This window comes from Melanerpes formicivorus, unplaced genomic scaffold (assembly GCF_026170545.1).
Source record: "Melanerpes formicivorus ecotype bairdi unplaced genomic scaffold, bMelFor1.0.p_v2 SCAF_10, whole genome shotgun sequence".
Lineage (NCBI taxonomy): Eukaryota > Metazoa > Chordata > Aves > Piciformes > Picidae > Melanerpes > Melanerpes formicivorus.
The window spans coordinates 20,485,069-20,504,636 of NW_027142362.1; the positions used below are offsets into that span (position 1 = coordinate 20,485,069).

The window sequence follows — 19,568 nt, forward strand, 5'->3', positions numbered from 1 at the left end:
CCAAGGCAGTGGTACAGCGTGCTAAGGTCTGCACACTGCATAAAAATACTCTAACGAATTGAATATGGAATGGCAACTTTGTATATGACAAGTAACAGCCTGAAATAGTTCTATCGGGGGGAAAAAAATAATTTGTGCCTCCCACAATCACCATTAAGGAGCATAAAGAAATTCCCAACCTGGAAACATTCCATATAGGAAGATATATCAAAAGAACAATTCAAAATTGCTCTTGCATCAGTGGTGAAAGCCTGGTATTACGTTAGCAAAACTTATTTTCATGCTACAGTGCCAGAGCACTGGTGGTACCTGCTAGACTACTCTTTCTCTCAGTAACAACCTCTGCCATTTTATGATCTTAGTGGTTAGTTACTTTGATGCACAGAGGAGTGCACTACGGTGTCTGTTTGATGCTCAAGCATCTATCCACGGAGCTGAGAATGAGAAATGCTGGATTCTGACTGAATAGGCTGCACTGCTGCCTCCTACTACTTACCACAAATGAAAGGATATGTACTTCTCACAGAGAGGCAGCAGATCATCCACCACACAACACCTATTAGTGTATTGTAACATATTTAAGAATTCAGTAAACCTGAGCTGTTTCTGCCACCTTTTTCCATTTAAACCACCTTTAATACTAAGGACTTCTGTAACACGACAGAATAACACTCTGTATTCACTTATCCCATGAGAGTGGGCTCTGGTGATGAATGACATCATGTCCTTCTAATGTCCTTAAAATGTCCTTCTAATCACTTACACCAAAGCTTTTGATCTAAAAGTTGAAAAACAATCTAAAAGTTCTAAAAGATCTAAAAGTTGAAAAGTTGAAATCTCCAAGTTCATTACTCTCATTTCTGTTCATGGTCAAATGAACAATACAACCTGGAAATCAAGAACAGTCAGCACCTCAGGATAAAATCCAACGGGTTGCTGTTCGATGCAGGTAGTGAGATCAGATACTTCTTGGTGTAACTGTAAAGAAAAACACTGAACTCCCCCAAATTATTCTTTTGCTACAAAGAACAGATATTCTTGAAGGAAGTTCTTGCACAGTGTAGTATTATTTTGGGGTGCAATCTGGGTGAAACACGTGCCTGCTTCAGAAATTGCAAATCTTGCCTTCCTTGCTGTTACAGCCAGAACTATTATTCCACTAAGAGAAAGCTGATTTTTTTATTTAAGTCTGCATTTGACTTTTGGCAGCGCTGTCCTGGAATGTAAAATGCCAAGTTGGCAGCTTTGAGAAAGGGAAATTTCAGTAAGTTGGGATGGTCTCTTTGGGCTCATATTTCTTGCAGTTTTTTCTCCATGTGCTTGTGTCCCCAGGTTACCAGCAAGAGCTCTTACCTACATTTTTGTTTCTTATTTTATGTTTTAATAACTCTAGTTTTTCAGCCCTATAATAATTTTACCCTCCAGGAATTCACTGTAAAGTTCTGTGGGCCTGGTCTTGTAACAGTTTAACAGTGGTAGGTTCTAATACGTGCACCCCAAAGCTCTGAAATTCTGACTGTCCTATGATGTAGATCACAGATGTCCAGATGTGCTAGCTGATACGTACCTCATGCTCACTCTCCACAATCCTGGTGAGGTTATGATAACCTTATGCATTAGAAAATTCCCTGACAAATCTAGCAGCATTTTTCTTAATAGAGAATACAATTCCTTTACTGACAGTGGTATGTTAAAGAAGAGGATCTGAATTAAGCTGTTGTAGAGACAGCAGATAATAAAATACCTCTTAACATCCTTAGGACTTAAAACCAGCAGTGGTAGAACCCTCTCTGCAATGCTGAGTAAAGGAGATAAAGTTTGCAGTTCTGAGAAATGACTTGCAAGAATCAAAACTTGGTGCAGGTAATTATTATGGTTCAGTGGTGAAAGGGTGGGCAGAGTGAATTCTCTGCACTGTTTCTTCACCGGTTTTCCTCTGTGACTAAGAACAGCTCTGTTGAACAGCCTCATCAGACCGCTGGCTTCCATGAAGGCAGGGCTGGCACAGTTACAAGGGCTACTGCCTGATGTACATACAAGAGATGACACACCTACCTTCCATTGACCGCAAAACATAGCTGACAGATTCCATGCAGCACTGCAGTGGCATTTTCTAGAAAAGTTGCTATTTTGGGATTCTCATCAACAGGGCCTTGAACGGAGAGGAAACAGCAACACAGTTTGTCTATCAGTCCTATGTTCACCACGTAACTAGAAACAGAGGGAAAAAAAGGTATTTAGAAAAAAAAACAAACAGTCCCATGCCAGTTTTGGTAACTTTGCAAAAAGAAAGAATTTCTGCCTCTCTCCTATTGAACCCTACAAAATGCAGGTGGTGATTACCTCAATGCTCTTTATTGAAAGGGTTCAATAAAACAACTCAAATTACAGCAACTTCAGATCTGGCTCTCTGCAGCTCTCAGTAGTTTTTGCTGAGAGATCTGCCTGTTGTAGGATAATCTGTATGATACTGTACAAGAACAACGAGTGTAAATGTTTATTTTACCATACTCCTAGGACGACAATGGAATTTTGCCATAGTTAAATGATTTATAATAATCTTGGTAGTTCTGCAGCAGCACAATTTCTTTTTAGCATGAAGAGATAAACTTTGTAGAACACGCTAATTCAAGAAGACAATGATGTTACCCAGATAAAGTTATATTGCAATATGTCTATCAAACAGCTACTGCACAGGGTTGTTTGGTTTTTTTTTTCCTTAAAAAATAAATAAATATAGGCAACAGCTAAGAGACAGGTAACAACCTTCTACCATCAATACAGAAGGATCAGGATCAGAAAGCCTCCTCAAAAGCTCAATCAAAACACAATGCAGGGAAAACCATGCTAGTGACGTGATCAGTTCGTCATTGTTGATCACCAGATCACTACTGCTGAAGTTTCTCCTTTGAATTTCTAATAGCTTGGAAACCTACACAAAAAAACCCCAAATATAACCAGATCCTAACAGCTGTTCTGTCTACTTGCTTGTCAAGTCCACTTGTTAGAGACTGCCTCCTACTGAATAGGCTCCTGGTGATGGGAGCCCCATCAGCTGCATGTTTGCATAATGTCAAGATCATCCTGACTTAACTAAGTATGGAACATTATTAAATAATACTGATGCTAGCAAATAAATAATTCTGAATTAGATAGTGCTTGTCACAGAGCTCTACAAGTGTTTCTTAAAAATAGCTATTCTCTCACATGTCTTACAGTTTGATTTTCAAAAACTAAAGATTTTTAAGGTAGGGAAGAAACCCTCTCGACTTCTCAGAGACTAATCTCTCTTCAAGGTTAGAAGTGATACTTTCTGCCAAACTCTGCCTGCTGACACAATGTTTTTGGAAGCAATGAAAGTAATTAAAAGTACACTGGACATAAAGCAAGAAGTCTCACTGCAGCATGAAAAAGCCCTTTTAAGCTGCTAAAAACACTTGAAGATGCACAAAGGTTATTAATTGCATACTTGTTGCTCAGGTAAGTTTGTCCTGTATAGCAACATGAAAAGTTGCCAGCGTTAGGTTTCTTGCAGATTTTGATCTGAGCCATCCACCTGATCATACAGGTGATAAGCAAGTTTTCCTGTATTAGCAGAATAATTCCAGGGTGTTAGATACGTAACAGTCATAGGGAAATGCTGAGTGCTAGGAATCAGAAATCTCTCAGGGAGGTGAGAAGGGAGAGCAAGAACTAAATAAAATACAGTTAATACCAATAGATGACTGCTCATAAAAGGCACAACCATTCTCACTGATATTCTTCCTGCCTATGAATGTCACTAGAGTCTGACTGACACCTGCAAAATGTGTTCATTATCCCCCTTCCTGAAGAAGCAGCTGTTCTTTTTCCAGAGTTTTCTTTAATGGCACCTGGAGACAATGAGAAGATGCATGAAGCACTCCCTTCCTTGAAGAACTGAGCATACAGACAAGTGGAATGTCAACGCTTTCTAATCTACTGCCTCCATCTCCTAGTCTTTTTATCCATGGTAGCATAGTTCAAATATTTGGCTATCCTTTTGATACCCAGACAGTGTGCAGATAATAGTTGTTTATGCATCAGGTCTAGTAGCTTCAAATAGAAAAAAAATATATAATTTCGCCTTTCCTCTTTCTTCCTTCATCCTCCTAAAACTCTCATTTAATCAACTCCCAAGGACATATGATACAATGACCTGGAGGTGAAAATTCTCATTAATAACAGAATTTGCCTGGTTTTGACTAGTTTAAAATGCCCTCTCTCTTTTTTTTAACTAATTGCACTATTACCTTGTCATCGTGCCTTTCATTCTCCATTTATAACCAGATCCCCTAAAGTGCCTCAGGTGAAGGACCTAGCTGGATTCTCATGTATCTTCTTATCTTAAGGGTATGCCTGTGCTTGGCCCAGTCAGTGTCAGATGTCTGCTCAGCACAAATATCAATAATCAGACCTCCCACCCTCCCATTCATAAATGGGGAGAATACAACATCCTGAAATTTCACACTCTTTCAAAACCTGTTTGGGGAGAAGGTGGGTTACATGAGAACAATGAAGTTTTAGAGGTCACTGGTATCTATGACAACTATTTGTTTTGCTTTCCTCCTCCAGCTGTCCTTTTTGTATCCACTAGCACTGCACCAGACTTTGAGAAATCCAAAGATGCTCACTGTGACACATTTTCAGTAGTGTATAGCCAGAATTTCATTTCTTTAGAAGGCTAAAGATGTACTGACGGCTATTTACATAATTTACCAGTGAAAGCATATACTTTTGGCAAGTCAAATACATTGTTGGATAGATACTAGTGTCATATCTATCTACCTATATATTAAATATATGTTAATTATATATATTCGGGTCCAAGTGTTTTTAAACAAAGAATGTGTCAAGTAAAAATGTGCAAAACAATGTACTCTCTTTTACTCAACTATTACAACTCACCAAGTTATATTGAATGAAATTTTGCTCAAGAAATGTGCTTAGAAAGTTGCTCTTAAAATACAGCTACATTGCAAAGGTTGAAAATAGATTATAGGAATTATAGGGTAATCTTTGCAATAGACAGTCTCTGGTTTACAGCAAGTTTACATGAAAATATGTCTGACATGCAGGACCACAAGGGCAGTGAATATACCTGGCTAGCTAAGAGATAAAACTGACCAAAAGGACACACACACAAAAAAAAGAGTCCAAAATTAAAAGACTCTTGGTCTTCTGTACCTTCTTTGCCTGCAGTTTTTGGAAGGACATTTTTGGTTGAGAATACAGCATTTCATTGTCTTCTTGAATACACAAACTACTCTTACTAATTTAAAAGTTATTTTTCCTCTCCTAAATCATTGCAATTTTGTTTTTCTGTAGTAAAGAAGGTTTACAGAAATGTCATTTATTTTTTTTAACCTGATTAGGTCTTGGACTCTGCTGTTGAAAGCTTCTACTTGCGAGGATTTACTTTTCACTTCCTGTAATATATTCAGTGCAGTGGAGTGGTTGTTTCCATCTGGGAAACTGGAGATTAGACATCTGAAAATCACAGCTGTTATCCCCAGAAGTTCTGCTGTTAAACCTTCAAATACCTGCTTATTTGCATTTCTGCCTGAAGTAGCATTATGGTCATCCGGAACACTAACCTAAGGAAAGGAAAAAGGAAAAGAAGATGGAACAACCAGAATTCAGTGAAAATAAGCAAAGTTTGTAGAGAAACACATAGGAAGTTGTGTATGAGTACATGAAAAATTAATAATAAAGTAATATACGCTAGTGCTGATGAACATTAAAGCATTTCAGGTATTAGAAAAGGTCTGTACCCCGTACGCAGGTAAAACAAGCTGAAACAGAACAAATCAAGACAAAACAGCATTTAGCATATGAGAACTGACACAGAGCATGGAGTTCTCTCTGAACAGACCTCAGAGGAACAGTATCTGATTTTTCTAAATTATTAGACCAGAGTTCACTCATAAGAAAAGTCAATGAATTTGAGATGCACAACATGTAACTGAAGATAAATCTATATGCAGGATACAGATCTGGAAGGAAGTCTCCTTACACTCCAGAGATCTGGGGTTTTTACTTATTTCTTCATTTCTACAGTCCAAGAGAACTTAAACCAATTGAAACGCTGCCCTATTACAATCAAACAGTAAGTGAAGTGTGTGTGGAAATCCTGCAGTTTTACAGGCATAATACTGGCAGGACAGAGGCATCAATCAAGCCATGGGACTCCAACGTAGATTGGCTGTGCTTAATGCTGCCGTACTCTACATAGCAATAGACTGCTGCAGAGGCACTTTTATGAGACAGCCTGAGGCTTTCAACACCTTAATTACTGATCAGTAGAGGCTGAAATTTTATTTTCATTCCAGGTTAAAATAATTTACACTTGGTATACACAAGTGTGGTCACAGAGAACTGTTCCTCCCTGTATAGGTATCATGAGGGATTTGGTGACACTTAGTGACAAAGAACAACATGCACATTTCTTTATTATTCATTAGCTCTGAGCCTTGCCTTGGTACTTAAAACTCATTATAATAGTCTGCTGTTGGTGATGAGCCAAGTGAGCAAGTGAGAAGTCTTTAGCTGCTTATTCAAGTTCAACAGGAAAAATAATATTATGTTGCTCCAGTAACTTCTGTTGACTAAAATAATTCTTGCCTAATGATTCTAATTACCCACTGAAACAGATGGATTAAGCTTTGCAATGTACAAATCAATTTAAACATGGAGACTTCATACTAGGCACACCAAGTTTTAAAAATTGCTAATAAATGCTACCCACTGTTTTATCACCTAAGATAAAAAACATACATTTATTTCTTAAAAGATTTAATAGTCTTTTGCAGTAGAGCATTCCATTTGTTGTATTGAACAGTACTATAAACAGATAATGTCTATTTTTGTCTGGAACATACACATAAACTTCATTTTTCTAAGTATATAGCCCTTAGCTACACAAGTTCATGCTTTAATAGAGAAGTGTTCTTCCAATCTGTAAAATAAACAGATCTGGCATTCTTAATACAGTCATTTACTGCAGAGCTGATTTTTTGCATTTGATTTTTGGGGAAAGCATATGTACCTATTAATACAAAGGGAGAACAAATGTGATTTTCATACCGTGTAAACAGCAGGAAATAATGTTTTACAGAAAATGGGTAAATCTGAACCTAATTCCTACCTTCAGTATTTTCCATTTATACAAACCAATGTAAGTGACAAAAATGAGCTTTTTTTACTGAAGAAGTAATTAATGGGATGGTGTGAAACCGTGTGGAGATTTATGTTGGAAATTAATTGGGGTGCTTGCAGAAGTGATGCATTACTTCGCTTGTTGATTATTACATCAAGCAAGGGGGTAGAAAATCTTAAGATTTAGTAGCATAATTATGAAAGCTCTCAAGCTCTGGTTTCTGTGTGTTGATTACCCCAAGGAGTTAATGATATTCACAGAAACTGACTTTGTTACGTGGTCTTTGGATGAGTAGATGTTAAAACATTCCACATTTTTATTTCTGAGGGTTAATAGGTTTAACAGTTTGACTGACACAAATGTACAGGTACAATTAAACTGCCTTGTCAAGTAATTGATAGAAGACATTTTTAAATCACAAAGGAAAACCAGGAAAAATATAACTGTTGTTCCAATTATTTGACACATCCAACATCTCAATGCTCTTTTGGCACTGAAGATGACTGTCTATGCTGAGCCTAATCAAGACTCCTACTTGCTTTAAATCTGTCCTTGAATCATATCAGATTCTCAGCTCTGGTACAGTTTCCATACAACTATGAAGCCATTCAGCAGAGAAATCTCCTTGTGTTGGGATTCCCTTGCTCATGCAGAGCTGCCATAAGCTCTTCAGCTCTGCCCACCATCCAGGACTTAATCTTGCAAGATGCTGAACAATATGGCCCCAATCCAGTAAAGCACTTAGGCACACATTTCATATAGCTGAAAATGTTACTCCATTCTGACTCAAGACACCAAAGGTACCTCCACATATCAGAGCATTACTTTTTCCCGTGCTAAATAAAACAACCAGAAACTAAAACCCCAAACTCACACCAAAACAAAAGCCCCAGTTTCCAATTAATAACACAGAGATCTGATACTGAAAACTCAACTACATTTCTGTCTTGTAAAAAGTGTAATCCTTCACAGCATTGCAAATACAGAGCTGCTGAATCTAAATGGAAAGTCTTCAAATATTCTGAAGCACCCAGCTGCTGCTCATTTGGTCACTTATGTTGTATTTTCCCATTAACAGTGATATTTTGTGCTTTTTTGCATGTGCACGTGTAAGTCATTGGGCTTCCCTCCACAGCACTCTGTATATGGTGTATCTGAAAACCAGTATCCAGGATGTCTGACTTTCTATGTAGTAGTTAGTGAATAAAGAAATTGAAATGACCCAGGAAGGTTACGGGCTCAAGAGGGTGCAGAGGAAGGTTTCATTTTCTAAATAATTTTTCCTACCCCAGTGTAACAGGTTAATGCACTGTAATGGTTTAATCTGCCTGTTTCCCCCCAACACAGAAGTGATGGAAAGTAACACACAAAAACAAACCTCTGGGATGAGAGAAAGAGTTGAAATAAAAAGAGCTTGCCTGCTGGGAGCAGTGACTCTTCCTTAAGGACCTGGCAAATGCTTTCAGATGAGTGAAGCCTTTGGGAAGTCAGCTGATGGCAGGACAGAGATTCCTGAAGAACCTTCTTTTGAAGGCAAGGGTGACCTCTTTTCAGCAAAATTTTAGTGGGAAAGAGCGAGTGCAGAGGAGGGCAATGAAGCTGCTGAAGGGCCTGGAGGATAAATCTCATGAAGAGCAACTGAAGGAGCTGGGGCTGTTTAGTTTGAAGAAAAGGAGGCTAAGAGGAGACCTCATCACCCTCTACAGTCACCCAAAAGGACATTGTGGAGAGGTTGGTGCTGGCCTCTCTCACAGGTAGAGACAGAACAAGAGGGACTGGCCTCAAACTGCAAGAGGGTAGGTTTAGATGGGAAATTTGGAAGTTTTTTTTCACAGAAAGAGTAGTTAGACATTGGAGTGGTAGAGTCAGCATCCCTGGATGTGTTTAAAGGTTGTTTAGATGTGATGCTTGGGGATACAGTTTAGGGGTGAACTTTGTAGAGTAAGGTCAATAGTTGGACTTGATCTTGGGGGTCTTTTCCAATCTGAATGACTCTATGATTCTACAAAATAACATAATCCACAATCACCTTAGCTAATAATGCAATGCACAATTAGCTTAGCCTATTGGCAGAAAAAGCATCATGAAACTCAGGAAAAAAACAGCAGAAAGCAGAAAAGAGAGCTACCCAACTCCAACCTGTCTCTCCAGCATCCCTGCAGAAAAGAGCCAACACCCAGACACACAGAACCCAAAACTGGAACAGGAAGCCTTTCATGTTGCCATTTGAACTTCAAGCCCCATAATACTTTGCTCCAGCCAGCACTTTCATTTTGAAGCTGGTATGATGGTTTTGAAAAATAACAGCAAATTTTCAACGTAACCTGTGACATCCAGCCCTATTTTAAAGATTTACTACAGGATTAACACACTGGCCTCAGAACAAACAGAATACACATTTTTGGTCTTTAGAAGTTACATCATTAAAAAGAAAACCAAGAAGTGTCTGTGCTTTTACATCAGTGAAAACAAACAACAGGTAAGGTAGCTTCATGAAGTACAGAAGATTAAAAAACTCCCCACAAACACTTAAGGAACTACCATTGTGGTCTGTAGAAAAATGAAGTTACAACTCAAGCACAAGACTTCCATGAATGTAGGTGGGAAGGTTTGATCCATTAACCACTGAAATCAGGAAACACAGCACTACTGACCTCAAGAGACACCAGCTTAGGCATTACCCAAGCTAAAGAGGCTCAGAAAGGTACAATGGTAAGTAAAATTTGCAGGTTTCCTACCAACCTGTTTACGGATGAGAAAAATGAAGGTCTGAACAGATCACCTGTAACAACTTGGGCAGGCTGGCTGTCACAAAGAAATAATTAAAATAAAAATACTATAGTCCTTTTATTATTCTACCACTTCCCACTGGTGCCTAAGCTTTCATTGTAGAAAAAGTTGGGGTTTTTTTTCATAATTCAAGTAATATTTTGAGAAGAAAAATGTGACACCCATGTAAAGAAAAATGGGCATTTTGTCACCAATGCAAAATGATTGTCTTAAATTTTGTTCTTTAAAACATATAGCTCTGAGTTTTAGCAAAATAAAAGCTGACATTGCATTGAATTGATGCATGAAAACAAAACTAAAACTACATTAACCTGGCTGGCAATGAGGTTCATGCTGGCTGTACTCAAGAATATATTTAAGGGTTTCTCAAAACTGGATTCTTTCTGCTTCTGTGTTCAACTACTACTGGCACACTTGTTTAGCTATTTGTTAAAACCCTCCAAATATATGTTCTTATTTATTGCTCTTGGTCATACTTGGACTTTATTTTCCAACAGTAAGTGGAAATACACACAACATAGGCAAAGGCAGCATCGACACAGCTCACCAAACTAGGAATACTGGAGGTAGTTAAAAGTCTTTGCAGGGGTGGTTTTTAGTACTTTGGTTTTCAGAGCTTGGTCCAGCTTTTAAAAATGCTCAACATTTGTCCATTTCTTCTTCATTAAAAATAAAATAAAAATCAAACTGATTTATTATATTTTCAAGAGAGAAAATTCAGGATTAGAAAAGCAGCACTGTATTCATTTTTTTTTTTGGTACTTAAATATGTACTTCATGGAACTATGAAGATATCCTACTTTAAGGGCCAATTTTGCCTGAAGAGAACATAAGAGACTTTATGCATAGAAAAGAAAAGTCCACTGTGGATCACAGGAAACATTAAGCTTTAATTACAGTTTTGCTGCATTCAAGGGTAGTATTTGGCAACAGACTGAAAACAGCACTAAGTGCAGTAAATTTTCCTGATGTAGTATCTCAGATCTCTTGGTGGCCAACATTTCCTAAGAAACCCCCTCTGTATTTCTTCAGGAACAGCACAGGTCACTAGCACAGTGCTACACTGAGAAAAGGGAAGGTGTTTGGCATCAGAATGAATCTTGCCACTTGTAAAGTGCTGAAGGATTTCATCTCTTGTGTAATTACCCATAGAGCCTGTGCTCTGGCTTGCTCTGCTGAGAGCCAGCAGTGTTGTGACTGGCCTGGCACAATACGTGCACCTTTCACTAAGTGCATTGGAAATCTAATACCTGGAATCCTCTTGGAAAGATTTGGTGAAGAACAATGAGCTGGCAGCTACTTAGAGGAGCATGCACAAGCTGCATTTGGCTTTTCTTTGTGTCTAGGACCTTCGGACTATCTTTTCAAAGCGTTCGTCACCAGTCCTGTGGCTTGTTGATTCTAACAGCGTCGGTTAAATTATTTAAAGTATGTACATAACTTTTCAATTAACAAACTGCTTGGCTCATGAAAATACATACACACAATTTATAAGTAGAAAACCAAGACTAAATATCTTATGATGAGCAGGTCACTATGAATTAAAAATGAGTTTGCAAATAAAATATTTAATGACATTTCAAATTAAATGAAACATTGGAAAATTAAAACTTTCACAGTTAGAGAGTCCTGCTATTTAAGCACTTCAGCAAATCAAACGACAGCAGCAGATTGACCTGACTTGTATTCCCAATCCTGACACATGCAAGATTCTAAATGAATGTGAACAGCTCATTCTATACTTCAAGTCTTGCTATAAAGTGGATTAAAGAAGAAAACCTCAGAAAATGTTAAAGACAGAACACTGTGCGAGGGTTCCTAGTACTACACTCTTGCTAAAACCAATTACATCTCTTTTTATAGAATTATAGTAGATACAGTTACCAAATACATACAAGAAAATATTGTTATTTTGAGCTTCTATTCTCATAGATCTCCTGGTGTTCTTATACTCTAATTACTCTTAATATGTTTGCTAAGAGTACAACAATTTATAAATTAAAATAGCTATTGTACATACCGTAAACTGGTGTATCAACAGGTCCATCAGGAAAGTGATCTTATTACTAAAAAGAACATAGGTGCAGTTTTCTGCACAGTTACTGCAGGTGAGGCTGTAAGCGTTTACAGTACTGCAGAGTGACCTAAAAATTCACAAGGAAAAAAAAAATTATTATTTTTTCTTCCATAAATTAAAAGGACATCACAAAACAACCTTTCACCAATTCACATGCCTTCTCTTAAACACGGGATTCCAAGCAGAAAATTTACATGAAATAATTAGTGACTTCAAAATAGTAAAGCCATACTTATCAGAAGTAATGCACTGTAAGGCTGCTGGACTCTTCCCTCATAAACCTAACACAGAATATCAGCTAATTTCATAGTTTGGATATGTAATATTCTTTTCTTGTGGCTTGTAGTTGTATCACACAAGGAATTTAGGTACAAGGTCCCTTTCCTAGCACAACCTTCCAGCGAAAAAAGACCTGTATGAAGTAATTCAGAGTAGTTCACAGTGGATCAGCATCAGCTTTAGAGAAACTGCAGTGTAATGCCTGTGCAAGGAATGAAAAGGATTTAACAATTTGTAATGGACAAGCAAAACAGAGCAGGTAAAATTCCTGTCCAAAAATTTCTACTGACAGATTGTGAACCACTGCTACACAGAATCTTTAAGTGTTAGTGCGTAACTGTGATAGCATCAACTGACCTGCCCTATGGCAGAAGAGGTAAGAGGTTTGCAACAGTAGGAACAGAAAATCATCAACACCAGTCACAGTAAGCTCCAGATGTACAAAACATGACCAATCATTTTTTGTATCATGCGTAGTAATTTCCATCTGCTCCAGCTAAACCGTGTGTTCTTCTCAAAAGAGGCCTTGCAGAGAAGCTGGGACCAGACCCATAAAGTACACCCACAGAGAAGATAAATCTGACCACGGACAATACTATTGCAGAATAAACACAAAATACATTTCTTGGACTTTGCTTACTCCAAAAGCTATCACTGCTGTAACACAAATATGCACACAGGCACATAACACAAATGCATCATAAATATATATATAACGATAAATAATGAGGGTTAGAAATTCAAGTTGTTTGTCTAAAGTAAACCAAAAGGAAAAGAACTTTTACTTTGTTGGGTTGTTTTAACATGTGAAAAAATGTGAACAGTTCAAAGAAGCTCCAAAGAAGAATATAAATTGTAAGCACTAACAAAAGGTCATACCCAAAGCGGTACTGCGACAAACAAGTTATCATATAGAAAATATCAAAGCTGGTATTTAGCATAAATTGCAGACTAACTCCACATGCTTATAGGAAGAGAGTTGAATTTTATACTTTTTTCTCCTAAAATATTTTTTGAACCAAAGAAGTTATTTACATAATGAGGAAGGCTGCATTACAGATTTCTGTGTTCATTGTTGCAGCATCTGATTACTTAGCATGGCTCTCCAAGGTTGAAATGGAAGCATCTTACATTATATTTCTCAAGCTGAGAAAACCTCAAAGGTCAGAAAGTGTAGAGTAATTTTTTTTCCTTTTCTCATCTGGAAAAACAACTCTGAACTTACAAAAGAGCCTTAGCTTGGTTTGACCTGTAAAACATTAAGAACATTTACACCTTTCCCTTGTTAGTGTCCTGAGTATCACCATATTACCACCTATATTAATTTTACTGTGCTGGCAATTAGTTTTACTTTACTGCCTAATTATATCAGTTTTAATCTGCAGCTCACTTGAAATGAAAACAGCATTATATCATTATTTTTTTATCAAAGGCAGGTGAATTTTCACCTATTTCACCTATTTTTTACCCTCCAAGGATAACACCTACACAAAATTCAAGTAGCATGCTCCGTGTGCGTTTTTTAACACCTGCCTTGCAGCAGGACTCTCTTTTCCCATCCCAAATACAGAAAGGTATTTATTGCACTTTCCTCAGCAATGGTGAAAAAAAAGTTTTCATTGGGCATCTACTTTTACTTTTCATGGAAGATTGTTCCCCTGTGTAAGAGAGTTTGCAAGGAGACAGATATGGAACTATATTGTTAGTTCCTATTTCCATTTGAGAAGATGCTTTGAATTAGCATCTGCCGTTTTATCAGCCATTCTAAAGATTGATTCTATTTAAATACAAGCATTTTAAGTTACCCAAAGTGTCAAATACAAACTTGGTAGGTTAACTTGTAATTTTTACATAATTTCAGAGTTTCCAAGGTGGTTTAGTTAACTCACTACAATAATGTTTTTTGATACGTGAGATTCCTAAGAGGATCATTTATTTTACATTTGAAAACAAAAAACTTCTCACTTTATACACCGAACAAATTCCACTGCAACCACGCATCACGCTTTTCTATTTCCCAGCTGAATCTCATATCAGAAAAAGTACTTGCATTTTCAGAGACTCAAATAATGCATTTGAAAAGGTGCTGCCAGCAAATGGATGTCAAATTCATTTTTCACAACGATAAGGAGGGTTCTTTTAATTGGTAACATAAGCTTGCTAACTACGGTTCATCTAAATACATCCTAATCACAGCATGCCCTGAACTATGATTCAGTGCCAGAATTTTGTTTTAATTCAAAATTGGAAGTGTCAGCACAGAAGCCGTCCCCAGGTGGTTCACAGTGTTAAATGGCAGATTAAAGACAGCACAACTAATTTCTTTACTTTAATCTTATTAAGGGAACAACAGCTGTCAACTGTCACCATTTCAGCACAAGGCCTCTGAGACAGGCACAGTGCTGTGAATGTCAAGCCAGAACCTTATTTAACCACCAGGTAAACTCCCTGGATGAAAAATTTGACACATTTTTTTACCCCTTTTTTCCCCTGTTGGAAGCTCTAACTGCTCTTAATTCCAAAACTTTTATCTCAAGAGATACCAAAATCCATTGAAGCCGTAAGGTGTGAGTCTCAAGTAAAGCGGCTGTTTATTGATTACTGATGTTGCTCTAAACTTTGTATCACACCCACAAATCAGCTTTAAAGCAGTGCTACACAGCATGTATACTCAAACCACACAAGAAGTCTGCCCTCTGATGTAAGGCTTTCTTCTAGAGTAAATCCAATTATAAAAACACTCATTATGGTACACAAACTTTGATCCAAAAATCTGTCTTTAAACCAGACAAAAATATGCTTCTGTAGACTGTATTTATTTCACCCGAGTACAAAGAAATAGGAAGGTAATTCATCTTAATCAACATTTTTAAGCTAGGTTTCAACAGTTTATATGTGTGTACACAATTACCTTCTACATTAGCACACCTTCACTTTCCTCAATCTACTCAATATAAGCAAGTTGACAAACTAATTTTATTCAAAATACAGCATTCAACCATGCAAAACTAACCCAGCATAGCATACCAGGATATGCAGGTGAGAACTCACAACTTCTGCCTTACAAAAAATCAGGCCATCATCAGCATTTAATAATTAATCTGTTTCAAGTGTAGAGCACTTTCATGTTACTTTCAGCTTCTGAAGATTATAAATTCATGTTCCATGAATATAAATGAAGAAATTTACCCCAAAGCTCAATTTGACAGTAAAATAATACAAAACTAATAATTATCAAATTCAGGATGTGCTAATTTGGTAGTGAGATGCTAATTTTTAACCAGTATGAATATTATGCAACATGCTGATGGAGAAAGTGATTGGCATTGGTACTTCAAAGCTGAGTTGAAAATCAATGGGAGATCAGCTTTTACTCAAAGACAGTGCACAGAACGGCTGTGGAGTAAAATAGCTGAAGAACCACCAAAGTAAGAATATGGAATGAAATAGCAAATTGGTTTTAAGGTAAAAATACAAATGTTAATTTTTAGGGGCTATACATGTCCTTATGTTTCACTCATAGAGCCTATCATCGATTTGAAGATTCATAATCAATTACTGGTTTGTGTCTGGTTTACATTATTGAAGGATATCCAATTCAAAAAACAGACCCCAGCTGAAGTCTAGTCTCAATTAATAGGGAGAAGGAAAAAAGTCAGCATCAGTTCTCCCTCAAGATACTTCCAAAACCAGACTGGAGTTTCATTCTGAAATGTTACTGTCTTTATGAATAAACTATTCCATGACAAGTGACAAAAAACTATCACACATTTCTAGCTGTGACACAATTTGAAAGTCTTCTACAGACATTCAGCACCCCTGGCTCATCAATTCATTGGGAGATCTGTCTCTCAATGCAAAAGTTTTGTAACATTTCATAGAGCTGCTCTCAACATTAAGACTTGTTTCTGTATCGCACAAGAGAGCAACACTGCTTCAGTCTCGAGCACTGAGAGCTTAACACCCAGCTTTGAGACAGCCAGCAAGAATACCTCATGGGAAGAGACAGATTCTGCAGGTTTCAGATGCTGAACTCACATAGTGGTCATTCTGCTTAGAGTACCTTTATGTCCTTGTACCAAATGCTAGTTTTCAATTAATACTTCTCTAGAGGGAATAACCTTATAAGAAAGGTTTTGCACTTTACATTAAAAATTACAAACAAGCTACAAAAACAATTCTGAGCTCAAAAGAGTTTTTTTACAGGAAAAAATGTAATTTGTATCAATGCCATCCATAATATTATAAGGGCTTTTTATGTATGTAATTATGGTTTGAGTTGTTTTATCCTGATAATATTTGCTTTAAATACATCATGCAGCAAGTAATTGTATGAATAGAGAAGATACAGTATAATAAACCTTAACTTGTAACAGCAGTCCTCCTGTTTTCCTTACACAACTACTGCTAAGTTCTATTAAAAATGCTGGTCACCCAAGGAACTCAACATTTCACAAATGTTAATGAAATAAACCCTACAAACTTCATTTGTTAGCAGATCTGTTACTACTTTCAAGGTCAGTAACATGCCAGGGCACAAGGGGCTAAAGGAGCTGCCCACGGCAAACATGCAAGGCAATGTCAGAGATGAGACTCACCTTCTGGTCTCAATCTTAAAACACAGCATTGTTCTACTAGGCAACCTCCAATTTGCTTTTCAGTAGAAGTGTAAAAAAAATACCATAAGACTGTGAAACCTCCTGAATGTGTTACTTTGTAGAGAACTGAACTAATTCAGGTGAATTACAAAATGCTACTCTAAGAAACACTGCTGCTGGCCGCTGATTTGTATGCTAACACCAATAATAAAACTGCCTATAATCCACTGCTTTCTCTTGTCGTTTTTTCAGTGATTTATTTGAAGGGGAGAAAAACTGCCCCAACACCAGCTGTATCATCTGTCTCATAAATGTCACATCTTTCTCACAGCATTTGCCATCCTGCTGGGTCTAACTACCAATCTGGACTGTAGTACAAAACAACAGGCATATTGTTAAATCTTCTGATAATAAAGCTTTATCTTGTAGACATGGGATTAAAGTTCTGAGCTGCACCATACTGCCAGGATTTTGGAGAAAGAGAGATGTAGATAATAGCCCACGTAATCTCCTCACCTACTTGTAAATAGCTTATCCTCATCACAAAACAACAGACAAATTTCCAGTTTAAGAAGAGTACAAATGGTTAAACATTGCAAGAGCACACAAACAATCTTAAGTACAGTACTGTCCTTTAGGAAAGCACGTTTGGCTAGTGGAAGACTAGAGGGCAATTAATGAAAGGTCTTAATTCAACTTCTTTCCACAGGACTTTGCCTTTAGACAGAGAAAACGGCTTCACTAGATTCAAAGTTTAAGATGTCAGGATGTAAATTATAGTTGGATGAAAGAAAGAAAAATAATTTCCAGCTCAGTTCAAAAATTAAATGAGAAACATGATATAAATTTTCTTTCTCATTTAAAGAACTAAATGTATTCTATGATTGCTTTTTGGCTTTGAAACTCTCTCAAACATTCTGTATTTAAAGGAACACACCTCATTTCAATGAGACCATACTAAAAGGCATTAACCTGGTTCCTCTAAACCAGCCACCTTTGTGACTGATTCAAACTGCTCCTACAAAGTCCAAACCTCTGAAGCTGTTCCTTGCTCTCAGCAGCTGAGTTGCAGATTCTGCACACAATATGCTCCCTATCAGTAAGAAGACCATAGAGATAACAATACAGGAGGCTCCGTATCAACACCAGGTTCACTGGTGCAGCAACACCACGTTCACTGTGACACTTCCAGCACACTCTGGATTTCATGAGTTAGAGTCAAGCAGTTAGGCCCTTGCAGAAAAAAAACAAATTAAAAAAAAAAAAAAGCAAGAGCAGATCGCTCTAGAAAGCCAGATACTCTGTCAACTGATGTGCAACTTGATGTGTAACTTCTGAACTACAACACAGATGCCTCTAACCTGCCATTTGCTGTGAAGCTGAGTGAAAAATCAGTGTTTCAGTACAGGAGCAAAGTTCTTCAATAGATTTTTTTGACCATCTAAAGCTGCCAGAATAGTTTATATTAATCTCTTTTCTGCCTTGGTATTTCTTTTGGAAATACAGATGGTTGAAAACTTGTGTTAATAAAACAATATTTGAAGAAATTTGCAAAGGCTTAAATATTCTTTTCATAACTGAGTCATGAATAGCCTAAGGATCTTAAAAACCAGTTACGCTGGTCTGAAATAGGTATGAGAGAGAGAGAGAGGAACTGTCATGGAGTGGAGAACCTCTGACAAATCAACCTGGATGTGTTTTCATTTATACACATTGAGCTGAGTGGAGCTTTATTTACCAGCACACAAGTTTCTTTGAGAACTAATACTGCCTAATAAACTTCAAAATGTTTTCAGCTGCAGACATACAATATTCCCAAACCTTACCAACGAAAGTTGCCAAAGTGAGACTGTTCCCAAAATGCAAGAACAACAACTGAAGATGTATGGCACATTCTAGAATTTAAAGCTAAATTTAAGTTAAGCTCCATGTGACCACACAGTCATCTCTTTATCTTGCAAAGTTTATTCCATACTGACAAGGGTAAGTCAAAATTAGAGCCTCTGCAAATTAACAAGTCCAAAGGCTGAGCTGTGCTGCTCGCCATAAGGCCAATTCAGCTCATCAGTGGAGCTGGCTGGACTTGCAGCATTATGCTTCCTGCATGACTTCGTGGGAAGGTAGGAATTCTGTTCTGTCTGAAGATCAAAGTTAAGATATTAAAGGCATAACTTCCCATTGCTGTTCTTTCCTAGCACTTCATGCCTGTCTTGTAACCTTTTAATGGAAGTTTTAATCCAAGCTCTCACAATGTAGTGCTTAAGTTCTAACTATTAGAATATTAAAATATATCCACAAACAAATGACGACAATGGTACATGAGAGAATATCCTGGGCTTGTTTTTTCTGGTACCAAAACTATGCCTAGCTCTGCTCTGAAAGCACGTATCTGCTTTTGAACGGATAAAAACTACAGTCAGAGATTAGGGGAAAAAGCATGCTTTTGAGTTACCAGTTTTTGCAGGCATTCTGTTTAGTCACTGGGTTTTTTTAAGGGATTAGACATTTAAATCCTTCTATTCTTAAGTGTTATATAAAGAGGAATTCCTCTAATCCACAAGAATTTTGATTTACCTGTTTGTGGAAGCTCCTTCAGCTAGCAGTACCTTACAACTGTTTCATTTTAAAAGCAGTCAGATTCCACTGA

At 37.3% G+C, this 19,568-nt stretch overlaps 1 protein-coding gene across 4 annotated transcripts in view; it reads right to left on the reverse strand.

Annotated features, from left to right (window-relative positions):
- The window catches only part of SCAPER (S-phase cyclin A associated protein in the ER), a 150,494-nt gene that overhangs the window by 33,008 nt on the left and 97,918 nt on the right, over positions 1–19,568 (reverse strand). For 3 of the 4 annotated variants that reach the window (XM_068144135.1, XM_068144134.1, XM_068144133.1), the window contains exons 25-27: positions 11,988–12,111; positions 5,386–5,615; positions 2,056–2,211 (exon numbers count right to left, since the gene is read on the reverse strand). In XM_068144135.1, coding sequence (XP_068000236.1) covers positions 2,056–2,211; positions 5,386–5,615; positions 11,988–12,111 — 510 coding nt within the window. Of the gene's footprint in view, positions 1–2,055; positions 2,212–5,385; positions 5,616–11,987; positions 12,112–19,568 lie in introns of those variants that run through there. The other variant, XM_068144136.1, reaches the window with a different exon arrangement.